This window comes from Mustela nivalis (assembly GCF_964662115.1).
Source record: "Mustela nivalis genome assembly, chromosome: 16".
NCBI lineage: Eukaryota > Metazoa > Chordata > Mammalia > Carnivora > Mustelidae > Mustela > Mustela nivalis.
Window position 1 is genome coordinate 66,949,639 of NC_139035.1, and position 21,882 is coordinate 66,971,520.

At 60.6% G+C, this 21,882-nt stretch overlaps 1 protein-coding gene and 1 long non-coding RNA gene across 2 annotated transcripts in view; one reads left to right on the top strand and one right to left on the bottom strand.

Annotated features, from left to right (window-relative positions):
* LOC309849984 (uncharacterized protein) overlaps positions 1-21,882 on the top strand; it is a gene marked incomplete at its 5' end in the record, with an annotated part of 100,021 nt that overhangs the window by 68,175 nt on the left and 9,964 nt on the right. Inside the window, 2 exons of the mRNA XM_082703073.1 lie at positions 9,628-9,645; positions 11,992-12,048. Coding sequence (XP_082559199.1) covers positions 9,628-9,645; positions 11,992-12,048 — 75 coding nt within the window. The remainder of the gene's footprint in view (positions 1-9,627; positions 9,646-11,991; positions 12,049-21,882) is intronic.
* On the bottom strand, positions 12,375-14,680 carry LOC309850087. The gene is made up of 3 exons (XR_014304080.1): positions 14,087-14,680; positions 13,802-13,987; positions 12,375-13,005 (listed from the first exon to the last, which is right to left on the bottom strand). It is a non-coding gene; the product is annotated as an uncharacterized lncRNA (long non-coding RNA).

The following is a 21,882-nucleotide window of genomic DNA, read 5'->3' on the forward strand; positions in this document are numbered from 1 at the left end:
TGCGCCGTCTCAGAACTCCTCATTGGCCTCCCCTCCCTCCTCGGGAGGCTGCTGCAGGGTCCTGGCGACCACCCCCCCTTCCTAGTCCCAGGGTGCTCACCGGGACTCTTGTGAAGAGACGGAGATCAACTCTCCTGCCTTGGAAGGCAGGATGTTTTTCTTAGAATCCCAACTGTGTCCCTCCCACTGGATTTCCAGTCTGTTGCCCACTCCCAGCCCCACAGCCCCCTGAGGACTGCGGGGGACCCCCTCCACCCCATCCCTGGGCAGCCTGGCCGAGCCTGGGCCAGGGAGAGGGGGATGGGCAGCCGCCACAGGGATCAGCCGCTGGGGGGGTGGGGATGTGAAAGGGGAGAAGGGGCCTTGAGGAACCACCCGCCCAACCCTCCAGTCTCCCCGCTCACCTCCGTGCCCCAGAGCCCAAGCGCCTCCAGGCCTAGGAGCCCCTCCATCTGGAGAATCTGGGCTGGAGGTGGGGGCATATGAGAGCCTCAGTCTGCGTGAGGGGTGGTGTAGCGGGCCGGGTCCAGAAGCTGTCGGTCCTGTGTGTTAAGATCTTCATCTCCATGGGACGCAGCAGCTTCTATAGAAACTTGGATGCTCAGAACGTCTGGTCTCCGAATAACCGGGTGAGGGGGGGCATCAGGAAGCTCGGCACGGTACAGACAGGCTTGGCGACTTGCGGCAGGCCCCAGGTCCATGCCCACAGAGCCCTGGAGGGAACGCAAGCTCAGCGTAGCGGGGTCGGCTCACGTCGCTAAATGCGTGACGTGATGTGTTTACAGCACACCTTTGTTTATTCATGTCAGCACCTGAATCCTGTCCAGAACTTTCCGTAGTTGCTGAACAGGTGTCTGATTGCAATTGTATCTGATTCACAGATTTAATTTAGGGGAATCCAAAACCCACACACAATCAAAGTGTGCATTTGTCCATACACAGAAGCCACACTTTTTTGAAAGGAAGCACATACATGAGGGGGGCCGGCGGGGGGCACAGAGAAGTCACTCAGCTCCAAACAGAGATGCCAGCCCCTCTAAGTGTGTCAGCCCCGCTGGGGGGTGCGGTTTCCAGGAGGAATTTGGCTTCTACAACATTTTATTTGGGGCTATTTCAATGTATAAAGATCTATCTTAGTTTATTTTAACATTTTTTAACAGATGGATACCTTATGATGTGTGTATTTTTTAAAAGATTTTATTTATTTATTTGACAGACAGAGATCACAAGTAGGCAGAGAGGCAGGGAGAGAGAGAGGAAGGGAAGCAGGCTCCCTGCTGAGCAGAGAGCCCGACGTGGGGCTCGATCCCAGGACCCTGAGATCATGACCTGAGCTAAAGGCAGAGGCTTAACCCACTGAGCCACCCAGGCGCCCCTAATGTGTGTATTTTTTAAAACTTTGTTTATAGAGTGATCTCTTCGCCCATCGAAGGGTTTGACCGCATGACCGTGAGATAGAGTCTCCTGCTCTACCAACTGAGCCAGACTGGGGCCCCTAATGTATGTTTGTTTGGGTCTTTTTTTGCTTTGAGGTATGTGTGTGTGTGTGTGTGTGTGTGTGTGTGTTGAGATCGCCTGAGCTGACACAGGGATTTGCAGACCGGTCAGAGCAGGCAGGCAGAGGGCAAGGCCGCAAGCTCTGTGTACCCCAGTCCTCCTCTCTACTGTCCTCTCCCCCCAGGACAAAAATCACAGAGTTGAGGGGACAATCCCGAACTGTAAGAAAGCTACAATTTCTTGAGTGTGAAGGCCAAGCTGGCACACTGGGCACATTAATTCTCTGAGTTCACGGCACGGGGATGTAGGCTTCCTCTCCTCATTTTACCTGTTGGGAAGAGAGACTCAGAGAGGTAACGGAACTGGCTTAGGGTCACACAGCCAGTTACACGGTGGGCTGCCATGGCACACCGTGCTCCTCTCAACACCGGGCTCCCTTCCGCAGAGCCCCCTGGTGTCCCCACGGACCCTCTCCCCGGAACGCCGGGCCTGGATGCTCACCTGCGGCAGAACTCTCTGGGGAAGCCCTCCTCCTCCCTGTTCTCCGAGGGGGTTTCTCCGGGGAAGCACCTCACTCCTCACCCCCCACCCCCACGGTAAGGGTTTTCTCTCAGGTTAGCTCATTCTCGGCCCCAGATTAAGACACAATACATTTACTGATGAAGTCGAAAATATTCTGGGCTGGGACTGACCCGGCAGGTCTGGGCTGGTCTCCTTCCCTCCTGGCTCAGGTCCCTCTGCACTGGGAGGACCTTCCTTCACCGAGGAAAGCGCTGGACACAGAGGTGCGGCCAAGGCAGCTGGGCTGGTCACTGGCTGCCCGTCACCCCTGCCACGCCTCCCGAACCCACAGAGGTCTGGGGCAGAGGAGGGGGCTGGGAGGCATTTACTCAGGTGTTCTGAGAGTGGAGGGCCACCCGACGCTGAGGTCAGCTGGGGCTGAGTTCAGATATTAAGCTCTGGACGGAGCCAGCCTCTCAGTAGCCAGGAACGCCCTGCACCTGCAACTCCCGGAGGCCCAGGCAGGCCGCCGCTTAGGTCCCTGCTCCGGCCGGAATGTTAGAACTTCCCGGAGGCACCCAGGCCTCAGCTCTCCATCCCCTTCCCTGCTCCGGAGAACCACAGACGGGGCCCGCGTGGTCCATGCGGTCCTAATTCTTTGGAGGCTGGATCACTGGGCCCCTTGGAAACCTGGGTCTAGGGGCAGAAGTGGGCGGCTTCAGAAGAAAAGGGAAGGGGCCCCCAGCGCCGCTGGAGGGCGGGGGAGGGTCGCCAGGCCTCTGGCCAGACTCGGGGAGGGGCGCGGCGCTCCTCCGCCGCCCCGGTCGCTCGCTTCTCCTCCGCCCTATTTCCCTGAATCTGCTTCTCTCCGCCTCGTTTCCTGCCCCGGCCCCTGGTTCTGGGCCCCCTGCCCCCGCGCTGTCCGTCTGCTCTTCCTCGTCCCGGGCTTGCCAGGCTCCCCGGCTGCCCCAGCTTCTCCGGGGACCGGTTGCTCAGCTCCACGGCGCCGCACCACGGCCGGGCCTTCCCGCCTCGCGCTCACGCACGGGGGGCGCACGGGGAGTGGCGTGGCCACGGCCGCTGGCCCCCGCGCTCCCACGGGTGCCGGCGTCGAGAGCCTCCGCTTGGCGCCGCGAATCCGGAGACAGCGTCTACAAGGGCCTGGCGGCCGAAGCCGCGAACCCGAGGGAGGACCGAGCCGGGGGGATGGGCGTGCCCGAGGGAGGCTCTTCTCCGCTTTATTCCCCGGGGCCGGCTCGGAGCGGACGTGGGGGGGGGGGGCGGGGCACGGGCACAGCCTCGAGCCGGGCTTTTCGCCGGACCCGGGTCCCGGGAGCGGGCCGCCGGCGCAGGAGACCCCGCGCCCCCCGGTTCCCGCGGCCCCCGGACCCCGCGCCCCCCGGTTCCCGCGACCCCTGGACCCCGTGCCGCCTGCTTCCCGCAGTGCCCCGAATCCCGCAGACCCGCGTCCTGCATCTCCCCACGTCCCGCGGCCCCGTCCCGTGCCCCGCCCCCGCTTCCCGCGGCAGTCCGCGGTCACCCCAGTCCGAGCCCCACCCCCGGCCCCGATCTCTTCGACCTCCGCTGTCCGCGGCCCCCGCTTCCCGAGCTGCCCCCCCCGCGGTCTCCCGGATCCCGCGACCCCGGATCCGTGCCCCCCCACCCGCCCGGCTTCCCGCGACCCCCCGCTCCTGCAGCCCCCAAATTCCCGCGGCCCCAGATTCCCGGAGCCCCCGACCCTGCAGCCCCCCCGTTTACCGCCCCCCCCCCGCTTCCTGCAGCAACCCCCCCCCCCGTCCCGTGCCCCCCAACTCCAACGCCACATCGCCCCGTCTCGGCCTCTCCCCTCGGGCGCCTTGAAGCCTTTTCTTTTCCATTTTGTTAACTTGTCTTTCCCGCCACTTAATTTAACGTTAAGATCTTTGTTATGTTTTCCTTTCATTTTATTCAACATTATTTTATCCCTTCTGTTTTAATGACTCCGATTCAAATGGATTCTGTTCTCTGTTTCTGATTCCCTTTTTCTTTCAACGCTCTACGTCCCTTCGGCCATCTCAGCCTCTGGGGTGCCCCCGCGGCTGTGTGCCCCAGAAGGAGCCGCGCCCCACCTGCCCTGGTGCCGGCGGAGCCCCCGGCTGGACTCACTGGGAAGCGGGAGCCGAGCTGCCAGCGCCCAGAGAGCGCTACCGGACCAGGGGCGCAAGGCGTGTTCCCCTCTGGCCTGGCCTGGCCGGGCCTGACCCTGGGCAGCAGGCGTGGGGGGGGGTGAGGGGGTGTGCATGGACAGGCCCACAGTTCACACCCGGCCGGCGCCGATCCCTAGACACGCACCGGCAAACACCGAGATCAACCAATGTCACACCTGCAGCCCCAGACCGTGAAAACAACACCACACTCACAGAGCGGGGACATAATGGACACAGGAGTGATCAGCACACGCGCACCAGCGAGCACTGCACACTGTAAACAGACATGACTCAGACACGAAAACCTACTTGCACACACGGCAGCTGGGGGGGGGGCGGCTTCGGCGCTAACTCAGACCATCCCAGTGTGACCCTCCGCAGCATGGCAGTGCAAGGGCACCTGCCTGGTCTCCCCCGGCGGGCATCGTCGTAGCCAGACACACAGCCATGGGTTCAGTACCTCCGCCTCACCGAGGCTGGAGGGACTCCCAAGATGGGGAGTCCTGGCTGCTGGTGTAGCGGCAGGATCCAGCCCAAATCTGGGAGCTTGAGCCCCGGGAATGAGCGCCAGTCCTCAAAGCAGGCGGAAACCAGCGCTGCTCGGAGAAAATGGCACCACGTTAGAGTATCAGGCCGCGATCCGAGTGCCAGCAAGGCTTCCCAGTCGCCTGTAGCACGCGCAGTGCTGGTGTCGGGCCAGCTGCCCACTTAGAGACCATTATTTGTGTGAAAAGGAGCAGAAAAGATGCATGTGGTTCTAGGAATCAAAGTAACACATGTATACAAATATAGGTACCAGTACACACCTAGGGGGATGGAAAGCAGAGACTCTCCAGCTCCCCCGCGTCGAGACCGAGCTGACGTGCCAGCCCGAACCTCTGTGGCCCGGTGTGGGGTTCTTTCCAGGGCAGATGGGGTGGACAGTGGAGTCTGGCCATAGGCAGGTGTGAGTCGGTGCAGACCCGGCTGGGCAGCTGGGTGAAAACACAAACCCGATCGGGTCACACCCGGGGCATGCTCCACATAAAGCTCCTGACCCCCACGTGGGGCACGAGGAGGCAGGCGGTGCGTGGTGACGGACGTCCCACAGGATGGCCTGCGACACGGGTGCCGCAGGAGAGAAGATGGGCTCGGAGAGATGCCTGTGTACACGCAGGACTCCCGAGGCTTGGAACTGAGTCGCTGCACGTGAAGCTGCGGAAGAAGTAGGGGAGCTGGGAAGAGAGAGGCCAGGGTCGTCCTGGGGAAGCCCTGGGGGGGGGGGGGGGATCCGTTGTCCTGACGCCTCAGAGGCGTGCAGGGGCTGCGCCTGACCAAGCTGTGTCTGGGCTGTGTCTGCCCATTTCTGGACTGAGCCTGGACGAGAAGCAGGCAGGAGGAAGGGCCACGTCCCAGGTCTCTAGGGTGGGACAGGGAAATGCAGGCTTGCCCCCACCCCGAGCCCACGGGGCGGGCTGGCTGTCGCTTTGGAGGTCTGCCCTGTCCTTGACTGGGTTCCTGGTGCCTTTCTTGTAGGTCTGGGTCTCTACCTCTGTATTGCTGGGCCACAAAGACACGCAGCTGACCCAGGAGCCGGTAGAAGGACGAATTCGTTCTGCGGAGGTCAAGCTCATGGGTGATCAAGTCCGTCCATCTTGCTGGTTTCTGTATTTCTGTGATAGTACCTTTTCACGTTTGTGCAAAAATCCAAGTCTGGCCTTGAAGGTTTGTTTTCTGGGGTGCCTGGGTGGCTCAGGCAGTTAAGCATCTGCCTTTGGATTGGGTCAAGAGTTCCAGGTCCCAGGATCAAGTCCCGCGGGGGCTCCCTGCTCCGCAGGAAACTGCTTCTCTCTCTGCCTCTGCTGCCACTCCCCGGCTTGTGCTCACTCTGGCTCTTACAAATAAATAAATAAAATCTAAAAATAAAGAAGAAGAAGAAGAAAGAAAAATAAAGTTTTTTTTTTTCTTTCAGTCCTTTGGCTACGGTCTCTCTGGGGGTCTTTTCTGTCTGTTTCTCTCGAGGAGCCTTCCCCTTCGACGTCACACCCCTCAAGAGCAGTCTAGGCCCTCAGGCTCGGTTTCGGTAACCCTCCCCCGCCCTGCCCCCCAGTATTGCCTACTTTAAAGTTTGCCTCAGGTGGTCCACGGCTTGCTTTCTTGGGCGGGCCGCCGGACAAGTCTGGGGGCACAGCAAGGCCTGTGGGGCCCCTCAGACAGGAGGTGGAGGCCTCTCCTCTTCCGAGTGGAGTGGAGGGAAGGGTGTCGTGAGGCTCCGAAACCCATGGCCAAGGGCCCTTGGAGTTCCACCCGGCCAGGCAGGGGAGGCACCTGGGGACATCCAGGTGGAGAGCCCAACGGTGAGGACAGCGACCAGACACCCTGCGGGAGGAGGAGGGGCTGGAGTCTACCTCTGTGCCCGACCATCCTGCGGGTAGAACGACACCGGGACCTATTTACTAGGTGGCTCAGTCAGGGCTCCGGGCGGGGGGGGGGGGGGGGGGGCGGGCTTGGAACGTGGGGTGTGTGGGGGCAGGGACAGCAGCCGCCCGTGTCCACTGTGGACTGCACCCCACAGAGAGCATGCGGCCCCCTCCTTCCAAAGAAGCAGGCCCCCCCACTGCCCGTGTTCTCCCCCAGTCTGGATTCCTTGCGCCCCTCTGGTGGGGGGGGCTTTGCCCCCACCTGCTCTGGTCCTCAACTCCTGGGAACTGGGGGGGGGGTGTCTGTCTCCCTGTCTCTGTCACTCCAGGTCCTGGGGTCTCTGTCTCTCCAAGCTCACCCCAACCCCCCCTGGGGAATTTACCGACTTCTCCGGAGCCCCTCCCTGCTCTTCCCAGAATAACACGAGGGAAAGTGTCCCACACCCTGGGCCCCTCCTCCAGGGCTGCGGGCCCCTCTGCCGGTGTCAGATAATTGCTGGTGTGCCGCTCTGAGGAGCCCGAGCGGATCCCAGCGAAGGAGAGAGGGAGAGAAATAAATAATAATTTGCTTCCATTCAGCGTATATAGGTTACTTGATTTGCATATATGCTAATAATGCTATAATTACCCTGCTGTTCTGGTCTATGATCAAGTTCTATAAATACACGGATAGCAGAGTGAGGCCTAGCAGCACCACGCCAAATTATAAGTGTGCGTCTGTGTGCGTTTACGTGTCCCCTAAATCCAGGAACCTCTCTTTGTTACCACAGGCCCCTCCGAGGCCGATCTCCGCTACCCTCCTGTGCTCGGAGACAGCTCCGGCGGGGGAGGACGAAAGACCGAAAGACGGGCGGGCCTGAAGGAGAAAATATTCCGGGTTATATGTGATTTTTTTCGTATTGATCTGTTCATGAATAAATTACTACTGTTTTTCGGAGGATCAGAGATTTCCCCCAAATCCTTGAACCTGTACTTCCTGAATGCCCTCACCTCCTACAGGCCTGTCCTTGGGGTGCAGGTAAGCCGCAGGGAGAGCCCCCGGCTGAGCAGGGCTGCTGAGAAGAGAAGCTTGCCAGCGGAGGGTGAGGGGTCCCTTTCCCCAAGGCACCCCCGCACTCAGCTCCCTCCTCACCTGCTCCCCATCTCAGGACGTGTCGGGGGGAGGCTCCGGAGCCCAAGCCCGCCCCGCCCGTGCAGATGTTTGGGGGATTGGTGGCAGAGGGGGAGGGGCCTGCATCCACAGCTGTCTGCTTTAATTATAATTATCCTCTTTTGCTTCCTTTCTGGCTAATGAGGGGGGATTAGGTTTTTGTTTTTGGTTTTTTTTTTTTTTTGCTCCCTTTTCTCCCCCCCTTTCCCTGGAGTTGAGGGGTGGGGTGAATTCAGGGTCCTCCTCCCCTTCCTCCCCAGGCCCTGGTTACTGGGAGAAAGGCAGACTCGGGAGAGTGGGGACAGTGTGAAGAGATTTGCAGGAACAAAGGGAGGACAGGTTTGGATTGCTGGACACGTCCCAGAGCTGGAGAGACCCCCTCCATCCCACCGGCACCCCCCAGCCCCCAGACAAGGAGCTCAATGTCTTCCAGCCGGTGAGAAAGGAGCTAAAGGGAGCCCAGGCCTGGGGGGGGGGCACAAAATTAGTCTCAAAGGATCTTTATTTCTGAGCTAGTGAAGCAGATTAATCAAGGGGAGAGCAAAATGATCATAATGGGACCGATGAGGGGAGGGGGCTGAGGCCGGAGTGGGGCGCGGTCTGGCCGCCCCCTCCCCCGGTCTCCCTACTCCGGTGCGGAAGGAAGAGCCAGGCCTGCGGACCCTGACCTAAGCCCTCAGAGTCCCCCTTTCAAAGCTGAGGGACGCCGGCCCGGAAGGTGGCTGGGAAGGCGCCAGGGAGAGGAGAGCCCCCCCCAACCCCGCCCCAGCGGAGGGAGGTAACGGGAAGAGGGACACTGAAAGCCATGGGGGAGGGGGAAAGAGGGAGCCGGCAGGGACTCAAGTGGCCTCCAGGTCTGTGGGACAAAAGTTGGAGGGAGATTTGTGTATGAGAGAGGAGGGGAGGGGGCCTTGGGGAAGGGGGGGCTTTGACAATGAACTTGAGACAAACTTCATTAGCATGCAGGCCTGCTGTCTGTCACGTCGAGCTCAGACAGAGTTCCCAGGCCGGCCAGGAAGAGTGGGAGGGAGGGGAGGGCGGGGTGGGGTGGGGGTGACGGAGGGGACCGGCCATTGTGCCATCCTGGGCCCCAGCGACCAGCGAATATCAGGATCCCAGCCCTGGAAACCAGCCCCCAAAGAGCTCTCCCTCCTCTGAGAACAAGATAATTTATCTCCCACTTTGAATCCGTGGTCCCTCCCCTCCTGTCTCCCGCTTCCCAGCGCTGCCCTTCCGCCCCCACGGTGGGCACACAGTGTCTCCCAAGTGTCCCTCTCTCCTTCACAACTTGGATGTGGATGTGTGATTTCCCCGGAGCTGACAGGGCCTGGGGCTGGGGGAGGCTCGGGCCGGGGGCCGGGGACACCCCGAAACGGCAAAGTGTCCTGGTTCTGGCGCTCCTTCTCCACTCCGCTCCCCACGCTCTCAAGTTCAAAGGTCGGCTGGACCGGGCAGGAGCCCGGGGACTGTGCCTGTCTGTCACACTCTTTCTCCCTTTCTCGGGCTTCCTTGGGGGATTTGGGTGGCCTGAGGAACAATGGCTTTCTTGAGCCCCTTCTTCCTGCCTCAGGTCGGAGAAGGCAGTAGGAGGAGGTGGGGGACAGAGGAGATGACAAAGACCCCTTCCCACACAGGCCTCGGAGAGGGAAGGGAGGGGGCTTTCACGGAGCAGGCTGTCATTTTGGTGGTCGTGGTGTCTCCAGACAGGGGCAGCACCCCTCTTTGCAGCCTCCAGGGAGAGCAGCCAGAGCGAGCGCGGGAGGGAGGGGGGCGAAGAGAATTCCTGAATGGACAGACAGATGCTACGTCACCGTCACCGGGGCTGCGTCCCCCACCCCCAGCCCGAGGAGGCAGGAGCAGGAGGGAGGCAGTGCAGCGGCTGGGGCCAGCGAGCCCTCCTCGCAGAAGCCGGGTGAGTGGCCATTCCGGAGGGTTCTTGCTCCCTCGGACCGCCGGGCTGGGTGGGATGTGATCCCCTAGCATCAGCCCAGGGCACCCTGCTTTGCCCACCAGCGAATGAAGGAGAGGCGGGCACAAAAATCGCAGAAAGGCAAGGCGGATGAAAGACGGAGGGTGCGACCCACGGGGGTGGGGCGTGGGTGTGGAGGAGTGGTTGGCAGAGGGGGGTCCCCGCTGCTGCCTCCGGGGCGCCCAGGGCGTTGAGCTGAGGCAGCAGCCCTGCCTCGCTACCAGAGCGCCTCCGGGTCCCCTCCTTCCCCGCCGGCCTGCGGGCTGCGGCTCACCAAGTTTGTCAATGGGATTGGGAGGCTTTAGGGTCACGGCGCTCCTGATCCTGTTAACCGGCCCCTCCCACTCGCCACCAGACGGCCAACGTCTTAATGCTCCGACCAGCGGGGGGTGCGCAGGAAGGGAGACCGTGGGAGGGGAGGGAGGAGAAAGACGGTCCGGGGTCTGGACTCCTGACCTGGTTCCTTTCGCGGCTTTAGTCCTCTCTGCCCAGGGGACTTCAGCTCTTGGGGGAGGACAAGGTCGAAGGAGCTGGGTCCTGGGGCTGGGGGCAGGGAGGGAGCCACAGTCCCAAACAGGTGGGGACCAGAATTAGGAGGAAACCCAAAAGCATGTTACAGAATTTAGGTCGCTCTAACCCTCCTTCCCTGCTTTTCCCAGGAGCTGGCAGGTGGGAGCGGGGTTCGGGGATACTGAAAGCCCAGTGGGGTGTCGGGGTCAGATGCTCAGGTCCCAGAAGGGGCAGGAGCCCCACTGCAGCTTTCGCCAGCCCCACTGGGTGCTGGTTCTTAGTTCTTGCTTTTCGGGAAGGGCCAGGGCATACGGAGAGAAGGCACAATTCCTGTCCCCACCCACACTCTGGGGGGTGGTTCTGGGAGACAGGCGGGGACTCCTGGAGGCCAGTGGGGGCTGGAGGCCGCAGACTATTTCTGGTCCTCGGAGGCCAGGTTTCTGGGAAAAGCTGAGGCGACTAGTCACCGAACAGGCTCCGTGCCTCCCTCCCGGGGCGCCGTGCTTGTCACCATGCCCCCCACTCCTGCACGGCACGGGGTGTTGGGGGGGTTTGCGAGGCAGGGCTCAGCAGGGAGAGGCATTGCTGCTGCGGGGACCCCACGCCTTTCTGATGGGGAGGGAAGGAGCCAGAGCCCCCAGCTGTGTTTGTGCCCATTTTCTAGCCAGTCTTCAAGTTTCGGGGCTCGGCCCCGCTTTGGTGTGAGGACCTTTTCAGATGGAGACATCCGCTTACGAGAACGGAGGGGCCGGTGGAGCTGAGGCTGGGAGCCTTCGTGTCCCAGAGACCTGGGGCGGGGTGGGCAACGCGCTCCGGCAGGAGATGGAGCTGGACGGGAAGGCTCGTCCCGCTCCCAGCCCTGCCTAGTGATGGTTTTCCCTGCCTGAAGGCTGGTGGTCTTCCCGGTTTAAAGAAGGTGGAGTAGTTGTGGAGCGAGATTGAGGGAGAAGGACTCATCAACTTACCCCAACACACACACGCACACACACGCACACACACACACACAAGCATATGCAAACACACGTGTGCAAGCACACACACACACATACACCCGCCCGCACACTTGCGAATATGCCTCTAGAATGTCCGAAGCTGGGTCACCACGTCATGCCCCTAAATCAAAATTCAGCCTGAAAGCAAAATCCCGGAAAGGTGAAACTGTAAAATATTGAGAGAAGGTTCCATGCCCAACAGTAACATGTAAAATGCTGCTTTGTATTCTCACCTTCTGTGCACGTGAGACGGAGAAGGCCAGGGCAGGGGCGCTGGCAGCTCCAGGATGGAAGGGCCAGAAAGCTGAGACTGGCAAGGAGCAAGGCTGGCGGTGTCTTCAGGGCCCGAGGACTCTACAGACTCGCCGCCCTTAGCTCTTGACAGACAAACAGGTCTCAGTGCCCCCAGATCCCTCTTCCAGCCCCAAGCAGCCGGAGCAGCCGGGAGCTGTGAGGACAGAATGCCCGTGGGGTGAGGGCCTGCAGGCCCAGGTTCAAGTCAGAAGGGCCAGGGGCTTCTGCTTCAGCTGGAGGAGGAGCAGGCTTTGAGTGGGGCTCGGGTGATGCCCTCCGGGCAGTGTGCAGGCAGTGTGGGGCGGGCTGCCTGGCGGCTCTCCCCCCTCCCCATCACCCCCGCCCTCGCTGGTGCGGCCCGGAGTTCCTGCGAGGGAAGAGGGGCCTGGCCTGCGGGGGAGGGAAGGACCCAGGAGGGCGGCAGGGAGAGGGGTGCGCGGGAGTGCGGGGGAGCACTGGAGCCGCTCTAACCTTCACGTCTCCTCCTTGACAGGGCCGGCCTCCGAGAGACAGCAGCCCCGAGTCCCCGGTGGTCACCTTGGCTTTTAGGGTATTTATTTTCTTATTTGTTTGCTTTGATGGTGGGGGTGGGGGCGGGGTGGGCTGACCCTACACCCCCCACTTCTCCTCCGTGTTCTCCTGGTCCCCCCACCCTGCCTCTTCTAGCTTTCGGGCCCTGACTGTGCTCCCCTCTGAGGGTTCTAAGACCTGTGGCATCACCGATGGTGGGAACCAAAGACAACCCCCCCACCGTACCCAGCTCTGGGAGAGGGACGAGAGGCCCTGGGGACCCGGGGGACTCTTCCTCTTCTCTCAAAGGTCCTGAGGTCTGGGGGGTGGGGCAGGAGGAGGCCGGTGGTTGCGGGGGCGGGGTGGGGATATGGGTCCCGGAGGGCAGCATGGGTTGGGGGGCGTGGGGATCTGGGAGGCAGCCCCGCCGTCAGAGGCTGTGGCCAGGAGTGCCCAAGACATGGGGTGGCATTTGTGTCTGCACCCACGTGTACACAAACAGCACCCTGGCACCCCCAAGCTTTTGCCCCGCAAGGAAACCTCTTGCTGAGGGCCGGGCCCTCTAGCGTGTTCCTCCCCTCCCTCCCCCTCCCTGGCTCCAGAGGGCTCGGAGACGCGCGCCCAGCTCAGCTTCTGGGTCTAAGCATGGGGGGCAGCCAGGAAGGCACTTCGACAGGAGAAAACCAGGCTCCTGGGGAGGGAAGCGTGGCATCCCCAGGGGAAAGTCTTCCCCGTCGTCCCCACGCCCTCTAACCTCCTCTGCCCCTATGGAGATAGACAGATTTTTTTTTTTCATGGCTTCAGCACTTTTTTTTTTTTTGCCAATTCCTGCCTGTATGTGTCCCTACCCCACAGACAATGCAAATATTCTGTAGCAAAAGAATAATGTGTGATAATGTTTATAACAACGGGGCACCCGGGAGGCAGAAATAATACCTGAACCCAGTCTCCTCCGAGGGCAGCTTTCAGGTGTATCTTCCAGGCGAATTAATCTGATCTTTGAAACAAAGAAAAAAAATACGCTCTTAACATAATGACCTGAATGGTTCCAGAGAGTGGCCTAATGCCAACATTTTTGGACCCAAACGATAAAAACCTGCCCCAAAGCTGCATCCAGAAAGCGCAATTCAGGCCTTGTTTTTCCGCACCTGGGCCTGTTCCAGCACAGACAATGGGTGCGCATCAGGCCCGCGGGGATGGGGGTGGGGACAGGCACGGGCAGAGAAGGCAGGCTCGGAGCTAAAGGAGACACTTGCACGCTCTGATCACACCAGGGACTTGGGGGGCTCTCCCCGCAGCACCCCAGAATTTCCCTGGAAGGACTCGGGGGTCTGCAGGCCACAGCTACTGTACACCAGCCTCTGTCGAGAGTGCTGGGGGCTCCAGTGGAGGCCTTCCTGGGGAGACTGAGGCTGGCAGGCCCAGCACAAGGGGGACCTAAGGCACTCATTTTGCTCCAGTCGGCGGCCTCTCCAAGGCCTGCCGTATCCAATTCCGGAGGGTAGAAGGGTCTCTTGCGGTCAAAGAAACCCCTGAATGAAGTCACTAACACACCGCTGGGGCCCCCATCCCTCTCCCGTCCCCTCGCACGCAGAGCCCGCGCACAGAGCCAGAGCGCCCACTTTGTCAACGCCCGCCCTCTGTACCCATGCACACGAGGGCAAACTCAGCTGAGCATGGGCACGCACATACCCTCCTTAACCCACTCTTTCCTGGGCACCCACTAGGTTTTCGGCATAGTATTAGATCCTCCAGAGCCAATAGGAATGACTTTGCCCGGAGGGCCATCTCACCTGCTCCCTTCCACTACTGTCCTTTGGGAAACCTGAGTGACTCATATACAGAGCAAGCCCAGAGGCCTGGGGAGTCTTCTGACTCTTCCCGGGCTTGGCTTAGTGCTCCATCCCCATGGGAATGGGGACAGAGGCCCCATTCGCCTCCATCCTGGAACAGGACCCTGGGAGGCCAGCTTGTCCTGTCTGCCCAGAAAACCAAACCCAAAATGGCTTCATCAGGAATCTGGCCAGATATTCCAGGGCTCACGCTCTTCCCCATTTCCCCTGCGGGGGCCTCCTTACCTTTAACACCGCCTAGGCTGGGGGAGCTCTGAGGCACCGTGGCTGTGGCACAAGGCAGGAAACCTAGCTCCTTATCTAGCTACTGGAGGGGAAATTTGGAAACGTACCCTGCTTTCTATTTTTTTTTTAAGATTTTATTTATTCATTGGACAGAGAGAGATCACAAGTAGGCAGAGAGGCAGGCAGAGAGAGAGAGAGGAGGAAGCAGGTTCCCTGCGGAGCAGAGAGCCTGATGTGGGGCTCGATTGGAGGATCCTGGGATCATGACCTGAGCTAAAGGCAGCGGCTTTAACCCACTGAGCCACCCAGGCACCCCCGTACCCCGCTTTCTAAACCCCAGTTTTTGAGAAGGTCCAGCAAGTCTGATTTTGGCCCATGGGGGAGGGGGTGTCCCCCGGGGCAAAGAAAGCTTTGGGTGTCTAACCCCTGCCCCATCCCCAGCAGAAATACAGCAGTGGCTGAAATACAAGGAAGGTTCTCCGTGGTCCCCCGCCCCAGTCACTGCACTCCCTGGGTCGAGTCCACGTGAAGAAGAGCTGGGGCCCACTGAGGGCAGGGGACTAGGCTGGGACGGGGAGAGTGGATGGCACTGGCGAGCGAGACTCTTCCCACCTGCCGGCCTCCCAGGAGCTGGGAGAGGGGGAGGACAGGGGTGGGAGAGAAAGTACCCTTCGGGAGCTTTTAAGGGATCTTGTAGGGGGCAAATGGGGGAATATTGGTAAGGGAAGTTGGTGGTGTGTGTGGACAAGTGGAGGTCCCACCCAGGATTTCTGGAATGTCTGGAGGGTCTTGGGTTTCTTCTAAAGGGGCATGAAGTCGCCGACCTGGAATAATTTGAGGATATTTGTAGGCAAGAAGCTGAAAGGCTGGAGGGCCCTAGGGTTTCTCCAGGGCCTGTAGGGGAGGGTGACTTTAGAGAGCTCATTCAGCAGCCTGCTGGTACGGTCAGTCTGTCTCTGAGAGGGCTTGAAGAGGATCTCACTTTGCTGCCATGGAACTGAGGCAACGGAGACCCCTGTGCTCCCCCAGTGCTTCGTTCTGAGCCGTAGGGGCACGGGGAGGGCAGGAGGGAAGAAAGTAGGCCGTGGGCACTTTGTCTCTTTCTTTCCCCAGCGCTGGCTGGTGGCTGGTGTGCTCCCAGTTCTGGGAGGGTAAAGAATTGATGCTGTGGAAGCTTCTAGAAAGCCTTTCCCTTGGGTAGCAGTCCTGAGACCCTTTGGAGGCTGACAGAGGAGTCGGGGTGGGGAGCTTTGCCAAGCACAGCCCTGAGAACGCCCGGAGAGCGCCCTGAGACTGGGGAAGCCAGGCTCCAAACTGCTATTCTGGGGGAAAGGCAGGCCCCCAGGCTTTACACTATTTCAAAGTGTCCCCCACTTCCCATTCTCTATACATTCTCTGTAAGGGATGCATAAAATGAAAATTGGCCATGGACTTGCATCTAACCAGGGGGAATGGTATCCAGACAGTGCGGAGAGGTGACCCCCCCCCCAGTGGATAGAACAGTTGGCCCGTGGCAGGCCGAGGGGCGCACCTCTGTTGGCACCGCGCTGAAGGATCCCAGGAGATAGGAATGGGCTGGGATGAAGCAGACACACGGGCTCTAGGAATCTAAGTCGTAGGATTTTTCAAAAAAAGGGCTGAGAGTAGGGCGGCTGGAGGGACGGGGAGTGCTCCCTGGCAGACACTGGGGCTCAGCGAGGAACCCACAGCTCTCTCTCCGGAGAGCTCTGCCAGGCGGCGAGAATCCGGACCCGGCTTGCCGGGTGGCGCGAGCTGCCGGCCTTGGGACGCTGCGTTACTGGACTCGGATTCTCTGGGCTGGATGGGGAGAGCCAGGTCAGGACATTGGCGCCGACACCGACCCTTCTCCCTCCGACCCCCGCTCTCCAGACGCCGGAGATGGAGCGGGGGTGGGGGCGCACCGGGCAGGCCTGCGAGGCCGAGTGGATTGTGCGGAGACTGTCGGCGTTAATGCCCGCGGGGGTCCGCCGGCCTCCCCCCCCCCCCCGACCCTTGGTGCAGCGAGCAGGTGCTAGAGATGGTCCCGTTTCTGCGCGGCGACTAGGGAGGCCCTGCCTGGTTCGGACCCCGCGTCTCCCGCTAGGAGTCCAGAATCTTTCCCTCACTGTTTTGGGTTGGAAACCAAGAGCGAGGTTCCCGCCGGTCCTAAAAGGTTAGGATGCCAGTCCGGAAGGGATCCGAACACGACAAGCACAAAGAACGTCCTGAGGAGAGGAGGCAGGTGGGGGAGAATCCCGTTATCTGATTCTTTTTAGTATCTCTGGGCTCCCCACCCCCATCCTGGCGCGATACCGCGGGACCAAACGGAAAATGTGGGGCCGACGGAGAGTGAGGATGGAGGGAAACCACGCATGGCAGTGGGGGGAGAGGGCAGGCGGGCTCGGGGTGGGAGAGGCAGCGAGAGGCCGGGGGTCAGCGCACCGAGGTTCCCCCCACCCGGCTTCTAGGGGGAGGGGCGCCCCAGTTGCGCGCTCCGGCTGGTCCCTGGCAGGGGAGGGGCGGGGCCGGCTGGGAGACGAGGCGGTGACGTCAGACTTGGCGGGGCCAATCGGAGGCTGGGCTGGGGAGGGAGCGTGAAAGGATGAATGAAAAGTCCGGAGCCGGAGCGCGCCCGGGCCAGAGCAGCGGCCGCGGCGCAGGCGGAGCTGGGGAGGCGAGGCCCGCGAAGCCCTGCTGGCCGCGGCTCGGCGGGGGCTGAGGTCCGGCGGGCGCCTGCACCCCGGCGCCCGCGGAGCCCTGGCACCCCGGAGCCCTGGCACCCCGGAGCCGGGGCCACAGCTCTCCGCGTCGGGAGCGCGCCGGGAGGACCGCGCGGGAGAGCAGGATGGGCGCCCTGGGCTCGCTGTAAGTGGCCTGGCCGGCTCGGGGCAGCAGGTGGGCGAGCGCCGAGGTGTCCGGCGTGCCCGCGCGTCCTCCTCGAGGGGCCGGCCGAGACCCACACCTTCCTCGGGGCTGCGGGGACCTCCGTGACGACTCCCCTTCCCGATTGGAATCCCCGCCAAGCACCAGGGCCCCTTTCGCCTCGGACCCCCGGCCATTTTCACAGCCTTGGGTGCTCTGTGGACCTCTTTGTACAAAGCGGTTTTTCTGGGGGTCCCGCGGGGCCTGGGGTTCGGCTCACCTGCACCGCCTGCCCCATCTCGTGTGTGTGCGGGGTCTCCCGGAAGCCCTCCCGGGTGGGGTCTTTGCCCTTTCCTTCTCTACCCGAGACGCGCCGGGAGGCCCTGGGGCGCCCGCCCCGCACCCGCTGGTCTCCCTCCGGGTCGCCGGGATTTCCTGTTCCCTCCAGGACGCCGCCGCCGGGGGTTTCCCGCACGATTCGCTGCTCGCCCCCAGCTTTAGTCAGCGCCCTTGTTCTACCCTTTCGCGAGCCGGGGGTCCCCGCGGTCCCATGCAGAGGCTTGGGCTGTTGGGCGCGCCCTGCAGCTTCCAGAGGAGGGCGGTGGGGACCCCGTGGGGCCGCAGAGGCCTCTGCCGCGGTCCCTGCGGTCGTCCCGGTTGGCGCGAAAAGCCCGCGAGTCCCTCTTCCTGCGGAAGGACCCGCGGACTCCCGCTTCGGGCTCGGCTGCGAGCGGGAAACCAGGCGCTCGAAGCTCCTGGGGCCCGGGGGCGCGCCCTGGACCTCGACGCCGCCGGCCTCCGGTCCTTCCCACGCCCTTTTCGGTCACCGTGGTTGTCTGTGTCCTGTACTCGGGGTCCCTTTCGGTCTTGGACTCCGTTTCTCTCTCCGCCCCCACCTCCACCCCCGTGCCCTCTCCCACCTCCACCGCGCGGCCGGGGGCGGCGGCGGCGGCCGCGGCCGGGAGGCTGCGTGGAAGAGGCGGCGGCAGCAGCCAGGAGGCGGGGTTGGTTGTTATCTTTGGTTATCTAGCTGTATGAGTGGTGTGGAGTCTTCATAAAGCTAGATAACCGAAAGTAAAAATAACCCCATACACTGCGCAGAGGGCCCCGGGAAAGCTGGCCGCATGGGCGGGCGGGGGAGGCCTACACGAGGGGCTGGAGGCGCGAGGTCCCCTGGGCCGCGCGGGCGAGAGGAGACGCCGGTGGCCCGCGGGCCTCAAGACCGAACCCCAACCCGGGTCCGCGCAGGTAGGAGGCGCCGCCGGGGCTCACGTTAGCCCGGTGCTCCCCAGGAGCTGGGACTAGGCAGAAAGAGGCAGGGTGGTTCCTCCCCAGGATGGGGCCTTTCTGGGCAGAATGAGGGGTGGGCCACTGCGCGGGGAGCTGCTAGGAGGCAGAGATCCGTTGACTCTACGTGCAGGGTTCTTTGGGACAGTGTCTAGGGCTCCTGGCGCAGGCGTCTCCCGTGGGCGCTGGTGAACAACTTCCCGCAGGCTATGCCCAACTCTTGCTGGGGTGGGAGGTTTGGGGGGAAACCCCTCCGCCAGCCAGACCTCCTTTTCAGGAGAAAAGGAAAGAGCAAAGACCCCCACCTATGGTTTTTGCTTTCATACGCTCCCTGAAGCCTTGTAGGTCTGCCCCGTTGGGCTGGGAGCTGGGAATGGCAGAGTGGAGAGGTGTGGGGGTAGCCCTGGGGGTGGACGGGGAGGGAGGGACAGGCTGGATCCTGGGGAAGGGGCCTGCGGAATGTTTCTCATCTCTCTTCTTCCTTATTCTTTACTCTTCCTGGCCCAGCACCTGAGTGTGATGTCTTGAAAAGCTTCTCACACCAGCTTTGTCTTCACTGACCGCATGGGTTGAGTTGGGTCTTACCTGCCTATCCCACTCTCACGCTCGCAGAAATCACCTCCAAGAGCAAATGGCCTCAAGGAGCTCAAACACAAAGGAATCTGTGGCTTAGTATTTATGCTGCCCAGAGAAAGCAAAGAATTAGAGATTAATCAGGGCCTTTTCTGAAAGAATCCATTTATCTGGCCTGACCTAAATATTTTCAGCAAGTGTTTCAGGGCAGTGGAGAGGAGGAGGAGGACGGGCTGGAGTTACTTGGTGGGACAGAGTAAGTGCGACAAAGCCAGAAGTAGCCCCCCTGCGTTTATGCCCGCTCCCCGCTCCCTCCCCCACCACCTGGGCCGCCAGCCAGAGTGCGGGGAGAAAAAGAGGGCCCGGACAACTGGGCAAGATGCCCTTTCCCAGACCCCAGTTCGCTGCAGCAACTGACCGTTTCCTCCAGGAACTGACTTCTGGATGGAGGAGGAGGTGATGATTCCATGATCCGTTCTGAGGCAGGAAACAGTCAGGCTTCAGGGAGCCTAGAGCACACGCGGCTCCTCCCCTTAAAGCTTTGGAGGAAGGAGAGATTAGCTGCCTCTCACCTTTTTTTTCAACTGTTTGGAATTTGGTGTTTTTGGAGGGGGGGCAGTGGAGACCGGATTAGGGAGAGAGGGAGCAGGTTTGGGCAGGGACTGAGAATCCCTACACCACACCGTACCTCCTGGTAACAGCCTCCCTGGTCTACATGCTGCTTTTGACCCTCCGACACTGGGCGGTGGTTCTGATTAACCCCATTTTACAGAGGAGGAACTACAGACCTCAGTGTGAAGCTATGGTCATGGAATAGTTTCAAACCTGGGGCGGGGGGTGGGGGTAAGGGGGGAGATGTGGGTGAAGGGTGAGTGAAAAAGGAGGGGGTCGGACATGGGGGAGGAAGGCCCAGGAGAGATGGGAAGAGAGCCTCGGGCCTGCTAGTGATGGGGAGGGGGGGGGGAGGGGAGGCGGAGGAAGAAGAGGGGGGGAGGGGGAGGAGAAGCTCCAAGAAAGACAGGCTTTTTTTTTTTTTTTTAAGATTTTATTTATTTATCTGACACAGAGAGAACACAAGCAGGGGAGCAGGAGAGGGAGAAGCAGGCTCCCTGCTGAGCAGGGAAACCGATGGACCGCATGATCATGACCCTGAGCCAAAGGGAGATGCTTAACCCACTGAACCACCCAGGCACCCCTACCTTTTTTTTTTTTTTTAAACTCTTCATGCTGCTGGTTGGAAGTGCGCGTTTGGGATCTGCTGAGACTCCTCTACCTAAGAACTGTTTTAGCGGCAGTGGGTTTATGCCAACACCATGGGGGGGCCCAGGAGCACATGTGATCTCTGGGTCTCCCAAGGAGACCAGCTGGGAGGAAGCGGGTGGGTGGGGGGCACAAAACAAACACCTGCTCTGGGGGGGGGGGGCGGAGACCAGGACGGCCGTGGTGGGGGAGTGTGGGCTGCCTTCCCCATCCTCATGGTGGCGCGCGGGTGTGCGGGCAGGGCGGTCAGGAAGGGTTGGGAGGCTGTGCTGGGAGCTGTGTCTGCTCAGGAGGGTGAGAACCTGAGTGGCCTGGTGCGAGGCTGGGTGTGTGTGCGCGATGGGTGCACAGTGGGCAGGAAGCTTGGATGTCGGATCAGGGATGCCTGACCACGCATAAGTACAAATTCGCGGAAGGGACCGACACTCTGGGTTGGGGAGAGTCTGCCCAATGCAGACCTCACAGTCATAGCCCTGAGTCCTGCTGCCCGCCTCCCCCAACTTTTATGCCAGATGATGCCTCCTCCAGCTGAGCCCACGATGCACCCTGATGGGATGGGGGTGCAGGGAAGCTGGCTCCAAGGGGCTCGCAAGGGCCTCGCCTGTCACCAGTGAGTGACTTTCTGGCTTGGTATCATCACACCTCTGTTGACGAGGTTTTGGTTTTGTTCTTTAGATCTTAGACATCCACCCATTCCTACTGGGAATCGAGTTCTAAGCTGGTTTCTTCACCCATTTTCCTCCCTTGCCCTCATCCCAGTGGCTTCCTATTGGATTCTGAGTCCAGGAGTTCAAAGGCAGTTTTCTCCTAGATATCTGACTCAATTTTTGATTATCACTCACACCCTCACCTTGGGTCAGATTTTCCTCAATGCGGGGCATTGAAAGTTTTCCCCAGGGGCACCTGGCTGGCCCAGTCATTAAGCTGTGATCCTGGGGTCCTGGGATCCAGCCCGCGTTGGGCTCCCTGCTCTTCAGGAAGCCTGCTTCTCCCTCTCCCACCCCCCTGCTTGTGTTCCCTCTCTTGCTGTGTCTCTCTCTGTCAAATAATAAATAAAGTCTTGAAAGAAAGAAAGAAAGGTTTCCCTACTTGTAACCGCCATCACCGTCAGCCTGGGGAGAGACAGAAATGGAAGGAGTCTATGTGACTGGAAGGTCTGGGGTTGGGTGTATCACGCACCAGCTGCAACATCTCCAAGCCTCGGCAGGATGTTTATAGAAGGGGGAGAAGAATGTATGCCCTCAGGATTGTTACATGGAGCAAACAAAGAATTCTATGTAAAAGACCTTGTACTGTGTTACCATATCCATGGGCAAGGAGTCATACTTCCCCTACAGTCGCAACAACAATCTGAAAGCTTATGATTGAGCTCAGAATGCAAGAAAGGACAGCTCTTTGGTATGTTCTTGGCTGAGGATTTCAACACATTGAAACTCGAAGTTCCTTCCTTCTTTTCCAGCTTTGGAGTCCAGGAGGGACTGCTGGGGACCTGGGTAGGCAGTATCTGGAGGCTGGTGGAAAGAGGAACAACCTGTTCAGGGAAGAGCCTAGGGTCCTTGGGGCAGAAGAGCCATCGTGTTTTCTCTTCTTAACAGATCTTATCCCCTCGTGGTAGCGTACTACAATTCAACTTACGGAGAGAAATATGGCAAGGATAGATAATTCCAAGCTTATTCCATTAAGTTTCTAGGATTACTAAAAACAGTTTATCCAGGTAAAGGACCTGTTAGGCAGTGGGTATAATTAACAGACCAAATGGAGACCTGCCTATCAACCTGCAGACTTTTCATCCACACTGAGCAGCTTTAAGAAGG